Source organism: Podarcis pityusensis, assembly GCF_964106645.2.
Source record: "Podarcis pityusensis genome assembly, chromosome: 6".
Classification (NCBI taxonomy): domain Eukaryota; kingdom Metazoa; phylum Chordata; class Lepidosauria; order Squamata; family Lacertidae; genus Podarcis; species Podarcis pityusensis.
Genome location: NC_138030.1, coordinates 55,659,592 through 55,675,220, shown reverse-complemented (window position 1 = coordinate 55,675,220; position 15,629 = coordinate 55,659,592). Strand labels below are relative to the sequence as shown.

The following is a 15,629-nucleotide window of genomic DNA, read 5'->3' as shown; positions in this document are numbered from 1 at the left end:
TGTTGCAACATGTAGTAAGAGGTTGCCTATTTCCTAAGACAAGTTGCTTCACAGAATGTAATAGAATGTAGTCAAACATCTTGGAGCATAGCAGAAAAACAACCACAAAATCAGGTCCTTGAAAGAGATTGATTTCTGGGACAATGCATCTGGATCTGGGACAATTTGCAACAGGAAGAAGCTACACTGGTTTATGCATTTAATTAAAATTACTATTCAAAGCTTGCCCCCCCCCCCAAAGTCTTATTCCAAAATGTGTTAGGCCTGAAATAGATTCATCTTCAAGCACTTGGAGGTTCCTTCCTCTCTCTTTTCCAACCATAGCAGCCACTGATGGGACATTGAGTTAAAATTAATCAGATACAATGCAGTGGCAGTCTCAGTAACTAAGCTACAGAAAGAAAAGGGAAAGTTGCTAAAAACCTATGTGTCCTTCTTCTTTCTTCAGGCTATTAGGCTATCTCTAGAGCAGGCTTTGCCTCCAGAGCCAAAAGATGAGAGCCCGGAATCAGTGAGTAAGCTGCGTATCCGAACACCTAGTGGAGAATTCTTTGAACGACGTTTCCTTGCCAATAGCAAGCTGCAGGTCGTCTTTGATTTTGTGGCTTCCAAGGGATATCCTTGGGAAGAATTCAAGCTACTAGGGACTTTTCCCAGGAGAGACGTAAGTAAAGGAACTTCCTTTGGCATTCCTATTCTGCTTATTTATCAAGTTACAATGTATGGGTTGTTCCGCATACCTCAAGCACATACAACAGTTGTGCGTTCTAATCCGTCTGCAGCCTAATGATTTGCACGTAATAGTACAGCATGGGTAAATTATGTTTGTTCTAGTACTGAAAAGCCGCCACCCCTGCTCATGTGAATGCTCCCCTAGCATATGAGTAATAAAATAGAAATGTGTATTTGAAAATGGATCTCAAACTAAGACTGACTGCCTCCACTTCTAACATTATCTTATGCTTTGATTACTCTTGAGTATTTTGTGTGTACACATAGTTAAAATGTTCGTATTCTCCTTCTAACTGAAGTCAGTTTAACTCCATGTCATTTGTGACCATTTTGACTTGGCTCGAGAGCGGATAACATTTGTTGTTGTGTGAAAACATAGCTCTGTTGGTTAGAGTGTGACATCTTTAACAGAGTCCCATATTGTGTTGTTTTTTTCACATAGCTTGGCCCAAACTGAATTACCTTGCTTTCATATTTGCTTTTGTAGAAGCAGCAATAAGCATTCTTCTCTAATGAGTTCATGGCCTAAATGCAATAAGCCTGCCTAAAGTCACTGGGCTGCTTCACACATAACACTAAACCGTAGCTTTCATGCTTTTCCGCACCCCCTTCTTGTTCTATGCGTCCATAGGAATACGTCTTCTCATTTCAGTTAATCTCAGTCTGGTGTTGTGTGACAGCCAGGGATCCTGGTTTAAAATGAATATTGGTCAGTTGCTAAACAAGCCAACTTCAAGCTGGCCATTGTTAAGCAAGCCCACTATTTGCAACTAGCAATGCGCAAGTTCTTGCAAGTTATGCCTACTACTCTGTAGTATTTGTGAATTTGCTATCAGGATAAAAGGCTTTGGCTGCTTTCTTATTCCTATACTATTTTGTCCTCACCATTTTCTCATTAAGAATATGAATTATGCTGCCATTTTTACAGTGAGATACTCTGAAAAACCATTCGTTACTTTTGGATTAGCATATACTTGTAGCATCTGTAATCAACCTTTGTGGGGGATTTATAATTTTGTACTAAGTAACATGCATTTTTTCCATTTTGTTTCTCATTGCGGCTGAAGAACATTCGGGGGGCACAACTTTCTGGGAAACTCTGTTTCTAAATGCTTCTAAGGATGTGGGACGCTGGCAGCTATTGTGGCATTGGGCCTTTTTAAAAAATTCTACAATTAGAAAGCAAAAGGGTTGGTAATCAAACTTATGCAATTGAATAATTTGCCTAATAATACATCAGCACCCACCATGAGACAGAAATTGTTAAATTTGTGGGGAAACCTCAAACCCATTCTGAAGTCAGAACAAACTTTTCAGAATAATAAAACAAGATACAAATTTTCTAAATGAGCAGAAATTATTGCAGGCATTAGAATTTGTAATCGTTTGGTTCGGAATCCTCTGTGTTCCCATCATTTAACCCCCATTCCAGCTAAGAGACTTTCCAAAGTTTCCCTAGCTTTTCACACTGCTGTTTATCAATGCTCTAGCAAGAGCTTTAAACTCATCTCCTTCGAAGTCCTTCCACAGCATGTTCCTCAAGGTTCTCCTATTACTACTTAAGGTGCTTCTGTGCTGTTTTTTTTTAAATATGAGAATTTGTAATCCTATGGAACAGCTGTCTAATTAAGTATTGAATACTCTTTTTTCACAGTCTGGATGATAGTGATCAGCAGTTGTAATGTGGCATCAGGTAGTTCCTTTTAATTATAAAGTTAACGGTCTCATCCTTTACACTCTGAGCTCTTCCTGCAAAATACTAGGCCATTTGACTATAATAGGCTTTTATATGGAGCTGAGTACACTCCAGGACTAATCACATAAGATGCTGTATGATTAAGGAATTGTAAATGTTAACCATTTCTTAAATGTTATGAAACACCTGCTTGCTGTAGAACAGCCTTGAGCAACTAATTTCTAATCAGTGTTGTTGTATATTTGTTTATTTGTTTATTCGCTTTACCCTGTCGGTCTAGAGCAGGCGACAGGGTTTCTAATTTCTGTCACCCTTCATCATTTCAGACTTCAGGCATAGCTGTCAAAGTTTCTCTTTTTTAAAAAAGGAATTTCCCTTATTCCAAATAGGATTTCCCTTAAAAAGGGGGAAAAGTTGACAGCTATGGCTCAAGGCAGAGCACAACAGTGCAAGACCCTCCCGAACAGCATGGGAGGGAGTGCTCCTCCCCTCTTCTCTCAAGATCAAAGGCAATATATTTTAAACAAACATATAGCTACAGTTATTAACCATATGTACAAAGCCAGTGCTTTTTAGTACTCAAGCAAACCGCTGGGTCTATGAAGTCTGAAAAAGTGAACTTGAGCTTAACTTCTATTGAAGTGTTTTTTTATAATTTGAGTCCATCCCCATTCAGTTTATTCAAGGGTCTTTCTAGCATATCTGCAAGCCTCTTCTTAACTTTGCACTTCTAACAGTATCACTATATTTAGACCGAAATCCCCTGACAGGATAAGAATAAGAATTGTAAAGTTCTTTGTACATTGAAAAGTGCTCCAGAAGGTGTTAATTCTTAATAATACTACAAAATAATAATAAGTACAAAAATAATGATACAACTCTGTTTTAATTTCTCTGCCCTGTTTATTATGTCTTGGGAATTTGCAGTTCAAAATGACAGACAATTCCTACAAAACGAAGGATTTGTGCTCGTTGCATTTGTTTTACAGGATTTCCCCCCTCAAAACAGCAAAGAAACGTGTAATAATGCAGATGAGTCAACTCTTGTAGATAGTATAAAATGTCTGTGAAGGAATCCCATTATCCGCTAATTAGGTTTATCCCCATCCAAGCATGTAATCTCATTTTCAGTGGAACCAAAGTGGAAAAAACCATTCAGAGATGGCTGCCATGTTACAGATCTTCTTCCTTCCTTGAAAAAAGCTGAAGCAAAGATTTTATAGCTAAAGCGTGATGTTTCTCTAAATACCTAAAGATCTTCTTTAACAGTTTTCTTATGCTTTAAGAATAGTGTTACCACCTCATACAAAAGCAATTGCCTTCAGAAAGTAGCCTTTGCTTTTTTAAATTTAAATTTTAATAGTATTCCATTGAGTTAGATCTCTGTGACACTGTGGAAGGAAGAATGCCATCAAATGGTATAACTTTTTCTTCAAAGTTATAACCTGCAACATTCTTAAGTCCCATTTGTACTCTTAGTTTAATTCTGACTGTGTAATGTCATGATCGAGTATTTATTTAACTGATTGTGAAAGGTTAAAGGGGACTTGTTGCAAGTAGTATCTGCTCATGATCTACCCTGAAAAAATACAGAAGATAAATGTCCTTAGGCAGCCACTTTAGCTTTGCCCCTGATAGTGTGTGAGTTGATTTAACTTACACCGTCAGTGCAATATGCTGCAGTTACTGGGGCATAAGCAGATGGATCTGCAGCAACCGGGCAAATAGGATAGTAGTAGCTTAAGGTAGTAGAAGTGTTCAGTAATTTGGATGGCTTTGATATTTTCTATGCAAAAGAGAAGCTTTGAGCAGGAAGAATATTCACAGAATCTCTTGTCACTCACTCACTCACTCACTCACTCACTCACTCTCTCACTCACTCTGTCACTCATTCACATACACATACAAACACCCAGCCATTCAGAGAATATGTTCCCAGAGTGATGGCATTACTGTACTATTTAGCCAATGAGATTTGGCTATATAATGACATCACAGAATGCCATGGTAGCACTCCCTTTGCCATCACTTAAAATAGAGGGGGCAAGTACGAAGAAGCCTGCCCCTGCTTTTTACTTGGTTGGATTAAACAGTCACCTGCCTTAACATGCTGCGATAGTTTGATTGTTGACTAGTGCAACAAAATAGACATTAGTCCAGTTGCCTCAGTAGTAGACAGGATTAGTGCAGCATTGGTCTAGTTGCCCTTAATCAATGTAATTTGAAATCTGTTGCTAAGTATTGTACAAATTCAGCACACCCAAAATGAGATGTAACATTGCTCTTCTAGACATCTCAAATTATGGAAACTTTGAAGTGGCTTAGAATACAGCACACTGCTTTGACAAAATGGTTTGTCAGTAGCAAAATATGAGTAAGGCCACCAGTCTAGGTATCCCAATAAATATTGAAATAGGTTCACGTCTCCAGTAAATATGAATTCATTAATTCCTTCTTGTACATTCCAGTCACTTTAACATATATCCTTGGCTGACAAAGTCAGTATCATAACCCTACTGTAAATACAAACTTCTACAGTAAATACAAAGATTAACTTATTCTAGAGATAACTTGTAGCTTTTAAAATATCAGTGACATCCTGAAGCACCTAAAATGGGAAAGACACTATGATAGGTATTACCTGCATTGGTGTAGAGGGTTAAGCCAACTCCTCCTTACTCTCTGACTCAATAAAAATATACAATAAATGCTTACAACTCCATTTTGAAATCATTAACAACTTGGAGTTGTTTGCAACTGTATAACAAGGTTAAAGAGCATTAGAATGCTGTGGAATACTTGTACAGTGGTACCTCGGGTTAAGTACTTAATTTGTTCCGGAGGTCCGTTCTTAACCTGAACCTGTTCTTAACCTGAAGCACCACTTTAGCTAATGGGGCCTCCTGCTGCCACCGTGCTGCCGGAGCACAATTTCTGTTCTTATCCTGAAGCAAAGTACTTAACCTGAGGTATTATTTCTGGGTTAGTGGAGTCTGTAACCTGAAGCGTATATAACCTGAAGCGTATGTACCCCGAGGTACCACTGAACATCCTTTGCCATTACCATTTGTTATGGTTCAAAGTTGGTGTCAGCATCTGAAAGAGAAAAGAGAGGAGAGTTCAGTGCTTGTTTCCACAGAAGTCTTAACGTTGCCTGGTCCTCATTTCAGATGGTATTTAACAGCTCTATACGCTTATTTAAAGTATGTGTTCAAATGCTCAGACGTACTTAGAAGTGCACCTAGACGCATGTTCCAATATTCACCTATATATGAGTATGCTCAAAGTGGGATGGGGGTAGGAGCATGCATGCAAGGCTTCTTACAGTGTGCTTGCACCTTTCGCTCTCCCTCAGTCCTCAACCCTCTCCGTGTTGAGTAGCGCCAGTGTGGTGTAATGGTTAGGGTGTTGAACTAGGACCCAGGAGATCAGTGTTCCAATCCCCACTTTGCCATTTAGCTTACTGGGTGACCTTGGACCAGTCACTGCCTCTCAGCCTAACCTACCCAACAGGGTGGTTGTGAGGATTAATTTAGGAAGGTGAGAACCATGTATACCACCTTGAGTATAAAGTCTTGCACAATCTGTTTCAAAGTTCCTGCTTTTGTGAAGAGTAGAAGCACCCTGCAGACCTTCCTCACTTAGCAGAGGGAAAGTCAGGGACTGAACCCTCTATGACAAGGTGAAAGGTGACGTGGGAAGCTGCAGGGTGAATGGCAGGCCAACCAAAATTGCCTTCCCTCCTCTTCCATTTACAAAAACATCAATCAGTCAGTCAAAAGATCTTCAGTGAGTGGAAGAACAGCAATTCCATGTAATTAGACATATATGATGCAGGAAATCTCCAAAGCAGAAGGAAATTGTAGAAAGCCATGTTCGCCCATTAAAAAAAATAATCCAAAAGAAACAGTGCAGTAGTATCTTTATGAGGACCACCTAAAAGATCTTAGAGAAGTGAGCAAACCATCGAAAACTTGAAAGCTTGATCACTGTTTGTGACCTTTTAGTTGGCTCTAATAAAGATAATGTTTGACTGTTTCTTTTGCCTGTGAGAAATGATATCCTTTTATTGCCAAGGTGACAACTCGAGAGAGGTGGAGTTGACCAATCAAGAGAGGTTATGACACTGGGTTTTTGTATGGCATTTGAAACACAGACAAGGCTCCTTCACATCTCCCAAGAGCTCTGGCATGTCTTAACAGTCTGCACCTGCAATTTTCCTTTGTAATAAAAATTAAACCCTGTTTTTTCCCCTGCCCTGCATTTCCTCTTTAAAAGTACACCAGTGAACTCCATTTATCAGAGAGTATGTCTTTTACAGACTGTGTACTGGGGACTTAAGCTCTTTATTTACTGTATCTGGAAGCCTTAGTAAGCTAGGACGTCTACAGTATTTCACATTTATTTATCTGAGCTGTAGCTTAGGATCAGGTGGCAGTTAAGTCACTTAAGGTTATTCAAATGCATCTAAAATGTTGCTTAATAATTCAGAACCAGTTTGCTCTGTTTAGAGTATTATGCTTTTAAAAATCCCTTTAATTAGTCAATTCCAACAGCAGTTTAAATAAACAAGAAGGGGGGGTAACTATCTCTCTTTCCTCCCTTACAAAGGAGTAGTTAAAATAAATTTAATCTGACTGAAATAATATAGTTCATCCACTCAAGAGAAGGATTTAGGCTGGTTTAGAGCCAGATTGTGTCTAGCAATGGCATGACTATAAAATACAGGTTAAAGATTAAAAACACTTCCGCCTTCACCTTTCTTCCCTTTCCTTGGTTTTGTTTTTGGTAAGAAGCAGGTGTTGATGTTGTTTTGTACAGTTTATGCACTACAGAGGGGAGCTTGATGTTGCAAGCAAGAAGCTATATTGCAATGTGTATCATATTTCTGAAATCAGGAATTGTGTATTTCTGAATTAGTCTACTATCCACAGTAGCCATCAGGATACCTATGGAAGGAATGACTATGCTGTTATTTGTCTCCAGTATTTGATATTCAAATGCTTACTGCTGTTGACCATGCACAATTTGTTTTTGTTTATGCTTTCATGACTAATTATCATCCATCTAGCTTCCATAATTTTGTTGATAATTCTTTTTAAAAAATCCATCTGTGTTAGCAGCCAGAATAACAACTTGCATTAGTAATTTCCATACATTTATGGAAAAAAGTTTTCCTTTATTCTGTCTTGAACCCACTGCCAATGATCCCAGACATACTTTTAGTAACATGATAAAGACAAATCTCCGCGGGGACCCTCAAAAACCACGGGCACGGAGCCCGTGGACATGGGGACTCGGCTGGCACCGCTAGCGCCCTCCCGACTCGTGAAGGAGCCTTTTTAAAGGCTACGGATCGGGTGCCGGGGAGTGGCGTGGTGCTTTGAGTCCATTGCTTCCCCTGCCGAGCGCAGCCGCATGCCATTCGACGGAGAGCGCTGACTTCTTCCATTGGAAATTCGGACTATCAACAACAACCCGTGAGTAATTGGGAAACCGGGTACAAAAGGAGAAAAAAAGAAATTTTTTTCGGATTCGGCACGAGCGGGGGGGATCTAAAAAGGAAGTCAGTCCCCCCCCCGATTGTAAACATTCTAAAACAAGGACTGGGTAACCAAGATCGAAAGAGAAGTTTATTGCTGACAAAAATCATTAATTCCACGATGGGAAATTACAAGAATTGTGCTGGAGGAGAAGAGTGGAGGGTGAGAGGGAAAATGCAACCCCCCCTGGGAACCGGGGCGATTCGTAGAGCCTGGCGAAGAGAGAAGGAGACTTTGACAGCTGTCAAAGTAGCTGTCAAAGTTGGAGAATATAAAGAGGACTTTGTTACAAGGACTTTGCTGGCTAACTCTGTTACAATTTGACACAATATGGATATAAACTGTCGGAAAATAAGGAACAACAATTTGACTTTTGGATTAGAGGATATAAAGTTACTACAATCCCCCTAGAGGGGTTTCGGGACATTACAAGTGGTCGTACGTGGAAAATCACTCTGGGATTCGCACAGGACTTATCTTCTGGGAAAGCTGCAAAACTGACATAGTATTTTGTCTACAGAGGTGTTTACATTAAAAGGAGACAATAGAATTTTCTATTGAAGAAAGGAAGGGACTGGACGTAAGTTTTTGTTCCTGAACAACAAACCTCTGTAGAGATACCAGATTTCGGAATAAGAACGTTTTAGCAGCTGAACAAGACAAGAAACCTGAGAAAGTAAGGAATAAAAAGAACAAAGGACTAACTACGACACGGAAAGAACAATGGGAGGAGCAGCAAAGACCAAGGAAATTAAAGGCCTCTATTAGACTGGATTTTTGAAGTTAAACATTATTAAAATAAACAAATTAAAAGAAAACCGGCAAGGTGGAATGGGAAAAATCTGGCCATGGACTTGAGACCTCCAGGCTGACAACATATAGACTGATGGACATGTGGAATTCAAACCGGGGAAGGGAGGGGGGAGTTTTGGAATCCAAAGGCTAATGTAACCATCTTTTTGAACCTTCTTATATTTTTTATCTTCTATTTCTTTATATAACTTTTGTATATCATGGTATTTTGATTTGGCATGTTTAAAAAAAAGGGAATTCGTGGAAGGAAATTGGGGTTGATCTTGGGGAAAAATCTTTTTTCTTTTTTTGTTAATGATGAGGGATGATGATAAAATTGTATAATTTAAATTGGTTAATGGGTTAAACATATTAAGTTTTAAACTGGGAGTGAGAGCTTGTGGAACCAAATTAATGAAAGGGGAATACAGTCGGGGGGGGGGGGAGGGAGTCCTAGAAAGAAGATAACGAAAGTAAGGTTTTAAATGTATTTTATCTTTTCTTTTCTGTTTTATTTCTATATTATTGGAAACTCTAATAAATATGATTTAAAAAAAAAGAAAAAAGACAAATCTCCCTCTTCTGTATTGACACTTTTCATAATATATGTCTACACAGAAATAAGTTCCAGTGAGTGAGTATATGATTGCAACCTGCCACTTTTTTCTAAATTGCTTCTAGAGCTGAAAAGAAATATTGAATAGTCTAAGCTGAGTGCTAAATACTCAGTAGGCATCTTAATTTGACAGTTCGTTTCTCAGAAAATGACCAACTAAACATGTTGAACACTACATACAGCTGTCTACAAGATGAAAGTATTCTGTTCAAATGCACCACCAGTCTCTTCTCTCTTCCACCCACCCCCAATTTTCACTATGGTCCTTTCTCTCAACTGGTTTCAAACTTTATTTGATTAGTGTGTTGTCTGATCATTCTCAGACGGTGCTGGGGGAAGTTGCCTCTTTGGGTCACCTGTTAAACAATCTTGGGGTGTGTGCGTATGTGTTATTTTTTTCTCATGCTTAGCTTTTATTTTATGAATTTTTGCTAGAAGAAAGAAAGTGTAGTAGCAAAATGCCAAGAAATAGCCTTGGCAACATTAAGATATTAACATTGCTGTGTCTGCTAACTAGAAAATTTAATGATCTCCTGCTGTTTTGGTAATTGGACAAGTAAATGCATCTTAATAAGGCTCTGATCCTCAAAGTGATCCTTCAGCTCTAGCCCTGTTCATTCCGATGGGGTTTGCACTGCCAGAACTCTTTAAGAATCTGTAAATTGCCACTGCATTTTTGTATACATGTTATTGATTTAATCTGTATATCAGTCAGTCATATTGTAGCATCTGCACATCTTCTGTTCACCATTCTAAATGTTTTAGAAACACTTCCCTACATTGATAACTAGAAATGTGCGTTCAAATTAAAGGCCAATCCCTTCTTAGCATACAATCTATACTTAGTCCTCTGTGTCTCAAACTCTGTTTGGTTTGAAAACATTCATATATAGCTTTTTTCATAGTTCAGCACAGGTACTTTCACTTATGGCTTCAGATATTCTCATGCTCAGAAAATGGAGGGAATAAAATATTTTCTTAGCATCTTACAATGCATATATGTTAATTGTTGAACTGAAATAATTCACAAGCCTATAAAGTGAGTGCATAGTGCACTGACCTTTAGCAACCCACAGAGGAAAATGTTACACTAGATTTCATTTTAGAAGCACTCAAAATTCACAGTTGTCATCATTATCAACATTCCTCAGCAAAATCGTTGTGCCAACTGTTGTCCGTGCCAGTGTAAAGTTTCCAACACATAAACATATTCTTTTAGTTAAATTAATATCCCAAGCTTCCTCCCCAAAGGAGCTCAGGGTGCTAAAACAATAAAGATGAACAATAAAATAGATGGATAATAAAAGTTGAAACACTGTATAATTCTACTAAATATTTCCTCCAAATACCATGAAAAGTCCCCGTTTTCAAGAAACTGGGGAAAAAACTCTTAAATCTCATATGAGGCTACTTTGTGTCTTCCCATTTTGTCTTGTCGCTAATGCTTACAATGTTGTTCTGTTTGTAGCAAATGGGTAAATATCTTTTAACGGAAACCAAACAATCTCTTCATCTGAATAGGTTGTTAAACTAGACAAAATGTCTGAATAGGTTGTCAAACTAGATAAAATGTTTAAAGGAATTTCCCCTTGGACCATCACATAAAGGACATTTCCCTATATTCTCCACCTGTTTCAAATTCCAGATGCAAATCCATTGGGAGATAGGTATCTACTATCCAGAAGGCATAATCTATAGGCGTTCTAGAAGAGCCCAAAATAGAGGGGAAACCTTCTGTTCTTCTAGATTTCTACATGTGCCAAAATGGCCTTTAAGTAGTTTGCAACTATAAAATCCACCTATAATTAAAATACACAATAGAAATTCTATCAGAGCATTAAAACATCCTAAATTATAAATTATAAACCGTTTAAGAAATTTCTTCAAGCCTAGGTGAGTAAAAGACAGTAGTACCAAGCTATTTGCATACATTGATTCAAATGTTTCACCCATGTGTTGCAGGGGAGCATGCATCCTAGGTTTCCAGTCTATGGACTATGTCATGTGTTTAGATGTCATTTATGTAGGATAGGTGTGAATAGGCAGCCTGGCTTTACTCCTCTATTGACCATCATGTGTTTGGTGAGATTCCTCTGCACCATACCTCACTCCTTATATTAGGGTTGCCATATTCCCAAAGGTGAAAATCCAGACAAAGTTGCTGAGCTTTCGGGGGGAACATACCCCCCCAAATATCATTTGGGGGCTTTCCTTTTATTTCCCCTGATTATTATTTTTTTAAAAAAATAGCTCTACTTACCATACATCTGGGTTTTCCTGGACATTTTGCCAATTCAGCAAAAATCCGCCTGGATGCCATTTAGCATAGCGATTTCAGGACGTGTCCAATAAGACCCTGTAAAATAAGGAATAGAGCAAATGTGCTATAATTTCCCCTGAAACTTGTTTATTCCTCATAAATCCTTTTCTATGACCCATGCTTGTAATTTTTGGCCGGAAAAAACATTTGCACAACTTAGCTCACACATCTGCAAGACTGACAGGTCTTAGCGGACTGATTTTCAATAGATTTTTATCCCACACCCTTCTTCCCCAAAGAAGCCCAAGGCGACAAATAAAAAACCATCAAAAACAATTTTTAAAGAACATTCATGCTGAAAATATGTATAACCGAACTTGTGCAACTCCTTCTTTCCTAAACAGTATTTTTAAAACGTGACTTTAAATCAGTTGGAGCGGTCTCCTTCAAAAGCTCATTTCTGGTAGCACTGTTGTAAACTAGATTTCCCCAACCTGGTGAACTCCATGACTACCGCTAGCATCTCCATGACCATTGCCTATGCTGGCTAGGGCTGGTGGGACTTGTGAGTCAAAAATCTTTGGTGGTCACCAGGTTGAGGGAGAGGGTATTGTAAAGAATCTGCATTTATTTATTTGATTTCTTGTGCCCCCTTTACTGTATAATAAAATATACAACTACTGTATTAAACAAAACGGTTGACAACCATAAAACAAAAAAGTGTAAAAACATTTTAGAACATTTCCTTATATAAAACAATACAAACCTTTGGAGACTATTTTATATAATATCAAAGTGATGCAAACCATTTTTATTGTTACTACCTGCCCTTCACCCTAAGGTCCCAGGGCAGGCTACAGTAATGATTTTCCTAACCATAAATATTTTCTCTAAAGGAAGGGCTGTCTTAATCAAATTTCCTCAAGATGTAATTGTATTGAAGTACTTTAATATTTATTTTTATTTAATTAGAAGAAATATAGTTGATTGGTCATAGACTTACGTGATTCCTAGTCTTAAAATTCACACACACATTCAATTTGAATAACCCAGTTGTTTTAAAGTGTTGTATTATGACCAGCATTGTTAAAAAAATAACCCATTTTTATTAAAGTACACATTATATATTTCTTTTCCCATTATTCTTGGACATTTCAGATTGCCAATAAAAACCATTGGCAGATGAGTGTTGCTAAATCAGATCAAATTGCACCTCTTCAAAGTGTGTGTTTATTTGGACCCTTGTTTGAAGCTCTTAATTACAGAATCCTAGTATACGTAGAGATTATTATTTTATCAGACAGAATGAATTGACTGTTCTCGTTTGTGTCATACTGAGATAATACAGATTTTGAAAAAGATTTTGTCCTCCACCAGGTGTGCATTTAAGTGATTTTCACAGCACTTACACCTTGATAAGGGGGATTAGGAAAGAAAGTTAAAGGATTCTTTGTCCACTAGATTCACCAGAGTAATTCAAGCATGTGTAATGGCAAAGGAAGTTTGCCTGCTTGAGAACAGAATCCTGTTCTAGGGCGTGAACGAAAGTAATGAGTATGATCCTTGTTACTCATGTTTGACTTACAATAGTTGTATATTCCTATCATTACTTTAAATGACCTGACTAGGCTGCTTGCCATTATTTCACTTTACATTTTATTCCTGGATCAGTGTGCATAAGGAGCTGTATGTAGGAAGCAGTAAATTGCTGTTGTACAGGGTGTGAGCATTTGGTGTTACGTGCAGGGTCAGCTAAGGTGAATATGTAAATAGGGGTTGGGAGAGGATGAGCTCTATTAAGAAATGTATTTGAATACAAATCCACTATACTGATAGAAGCCCTAGAAAATCAATAAGTCATTCAGTCAATCATTTATTTGTATGCTGCCTTCCCAAAGTTCAAACCATGCTCTTGGTGACTTAAAACATACCAAAAAAATTTAAACATACAAACATAACAGAAGCAGTAATAAACAATAAAGAAAACATCAAAAGTACACAACCAAATTGAACAATTTTCATATAAATCTTAAGAGCCTAAATAAAGATACAAAAATTTAATATATATAAAAAAACAAAAATAATACCCCAACCCAAGAAAACACTGTGGATGAAGTCCATGATCCACTGAAAGTGACTGGAGACTTTCTATTGGCTTCTATTGATATTACTGTTTCAGCCATTGTAGCCTAAATAGCTTTACCCAGAGGTATGGTGCTTCAAATTGGAACGGAGCCATATTCTGCTGGTTATTATCTGCCCAACAATGGGGGTAGACCACTGAGTATGTATCAGCTACTATTCTAGCAATTCCAGTATGATTCAGAACTTTCTTTCTTTCTATTGATTTTCCCCTCAATGCAAATGTTTACCAGCATCTTACAATACAGGTAAGGTAAAGGTAAATAACCCTTGGGCAGTAAGTCCAGTCAAAAGCGACTATGGGGTGCAGCGCTCACCATAGAGAGCTTTCCGGGTCATGTGACCAGCATGACTAAACCGCTTCTGGCGCAACTGAACACCATGACGGAAGCCAGAGTGCATGGAAATGCCATTTACCTTTTTAACCCAACGGTACCTATTTATCTTCTCACACTGGTATGCTTTTGAACTGCTAGGTTGGCAGAAGCTGGGACAGAGCAACGGGAGCTCATCTTGTCATGGGGATTCGAACTGCCGACTTTCCGATCGGTGAGCCCAAGAGGCTCAGTGGTTTAGACCACAGCGCCACCCATGTCCCCTTCTTACAATAGATGATACAATGGAATGATAAGAACCGGGATAATTTTAGTTACTTTAAGGTAAAGGTAAAGGGACCCCTGACCAGTAGGTCCAGTCGTGACCGACTCCGGGGTTGCGACGCTCATCTCGCTTTACTGGCTGAGGGAGCCGGCGTACAGCTTCCGGATCATGTGGCCAGCATGACTAAGCCACTTCTGGCGAACCAGAGCAGTGCACGGAAACGCTGTTTACCTTCCCGCCGGAGCGGTACCTATTTATCTACTTGCACTTTGACGCGCTTTCGAACTGCTAGGTGGGCAGGAGGAGACCAAGCAACGGGAGCTCACCCGTCGCGGGGATTCAAACCGCCAACCTTCTGATTGGCAAGCCCTAGGCTCTGTGGTTTAGCCCACAGCGCCACCCACGTCCCTTTTAGTTACTTTAGTTGATAGTATATTGTACCCTTAAGTTATTGAATACATTTACATGTAAACTATTTGAGTAATTCTTCTTTATATATAAGTACTATTTAACCATCAGCTTCAATGTTTCTCAAACTGGGGTCCCCAGCTGTTGTTGCACTATAACCCCCTTCATTCCTGGTCACTGAGCTAAATATAATGCTCATAGAACAAAGTTTCTTGGGTGAAGAGGGAGATTGTGAAGGTTACAGCCAAATCCACAGTCAAGAGGAAAAGACCATTCGAGACAACCCTTCAAGTGCCCTAGGAAAGCCAGGGACTAATAAGAGAAATTTAAAATTTAAGGATGATTCTCCCAAGATTGACTCTACTAAGATGAGGTCTTTGGACAAGCCGCAGGTGGTCATATCTAATTGGCTAATAATGAATCCCAGTGGCTCACTGCTAACTGAGGTTGAACTGTAGGCAGAAATACAAGCCATTTTAGGAATGTCCCTAATATTAGGAAATGGCTTTTGATGTAAATATTTGAGCCTTCAGGAGAAATGTGGTAGTATTGAACTTATGGTAATTTTCAGGATTTAGAAGTGTGGGATAAATTATGGTGTTTGCTTTACTTCAACAGAGAACTGTTATTTGAACTCAAAGAATGTAAAAATAACGTTGCAGGGTGTCAGATCAGAAGTACACACACACACACACACACCACACACACACACACACACACGAGGTATCAGGTATCAGAAAGTGGTGAAGAGGGCATGGGAGGGAAGAAGACCATGTTCATGAAGACTGTTCTTGCTGTCATCCTGGATACAATTTCAGGAGGAAAGTACTGCCTGAATAT

General features: G+C 38.7%; 1 protein-coding gene and 2 long non-coding RNA genes across 7 annotated transcripts in view; 1 reads left to right on the top strand and 2 right to left on the bottom strand.

Moving 5' to 3' along the window:
• LOC308479865 overlaps nt 1–15,629 on the bottom strand; it is a 69,404-nt gene that overhangs the window by 15,891 nt on the left and 37,884 nt on the right. For all 5 annotated transcript variants that reach the window (XR_013987853.1, XR_013987854.1, XR_013987855.1 and 2 more), the window contains 2 exons: nt 11,640–11,735; nt 5,493–5,524 (listed from right to left, as the gene is read on the bottom strand). This is a non-coding gene — a long non-coding RNA (uncharacterized lncRNA). The remainder of the gene's footprint in view (nt 1–5,492; nt 5,525–11,639; nt 11,736–15,629) is intronic.
• The window catches only part of FAF1 (Fas associated factor 1), a 171,291-nt gene that overhangs the window by 151,779 nt on the left and 3,883 nt on the right, over nt 1–15,629 (top strand). Inside the window, exon 18 of the mRNA XM_081010831.1 lies at nt 449–664. Coding sequence (XP_080866957.1) covers nt 449–664 — 216 coding nt within the window. The remainder of the gene's footprint in view (nt 1–448; nt 665–15,629) is intronic.
• On the bottom strand, nt 3,312–5,234 carry LOC308479871. The gene is made up of 2 exons (XR_013987863.1): nt 5,070–5,234; nt 3,312–3,631 (listed from the first exon to the last, which is right to left on the bottom strand). It is a non-coding gene; the product is annotated as an uncharacterized lncRNA (long non-coding RNA).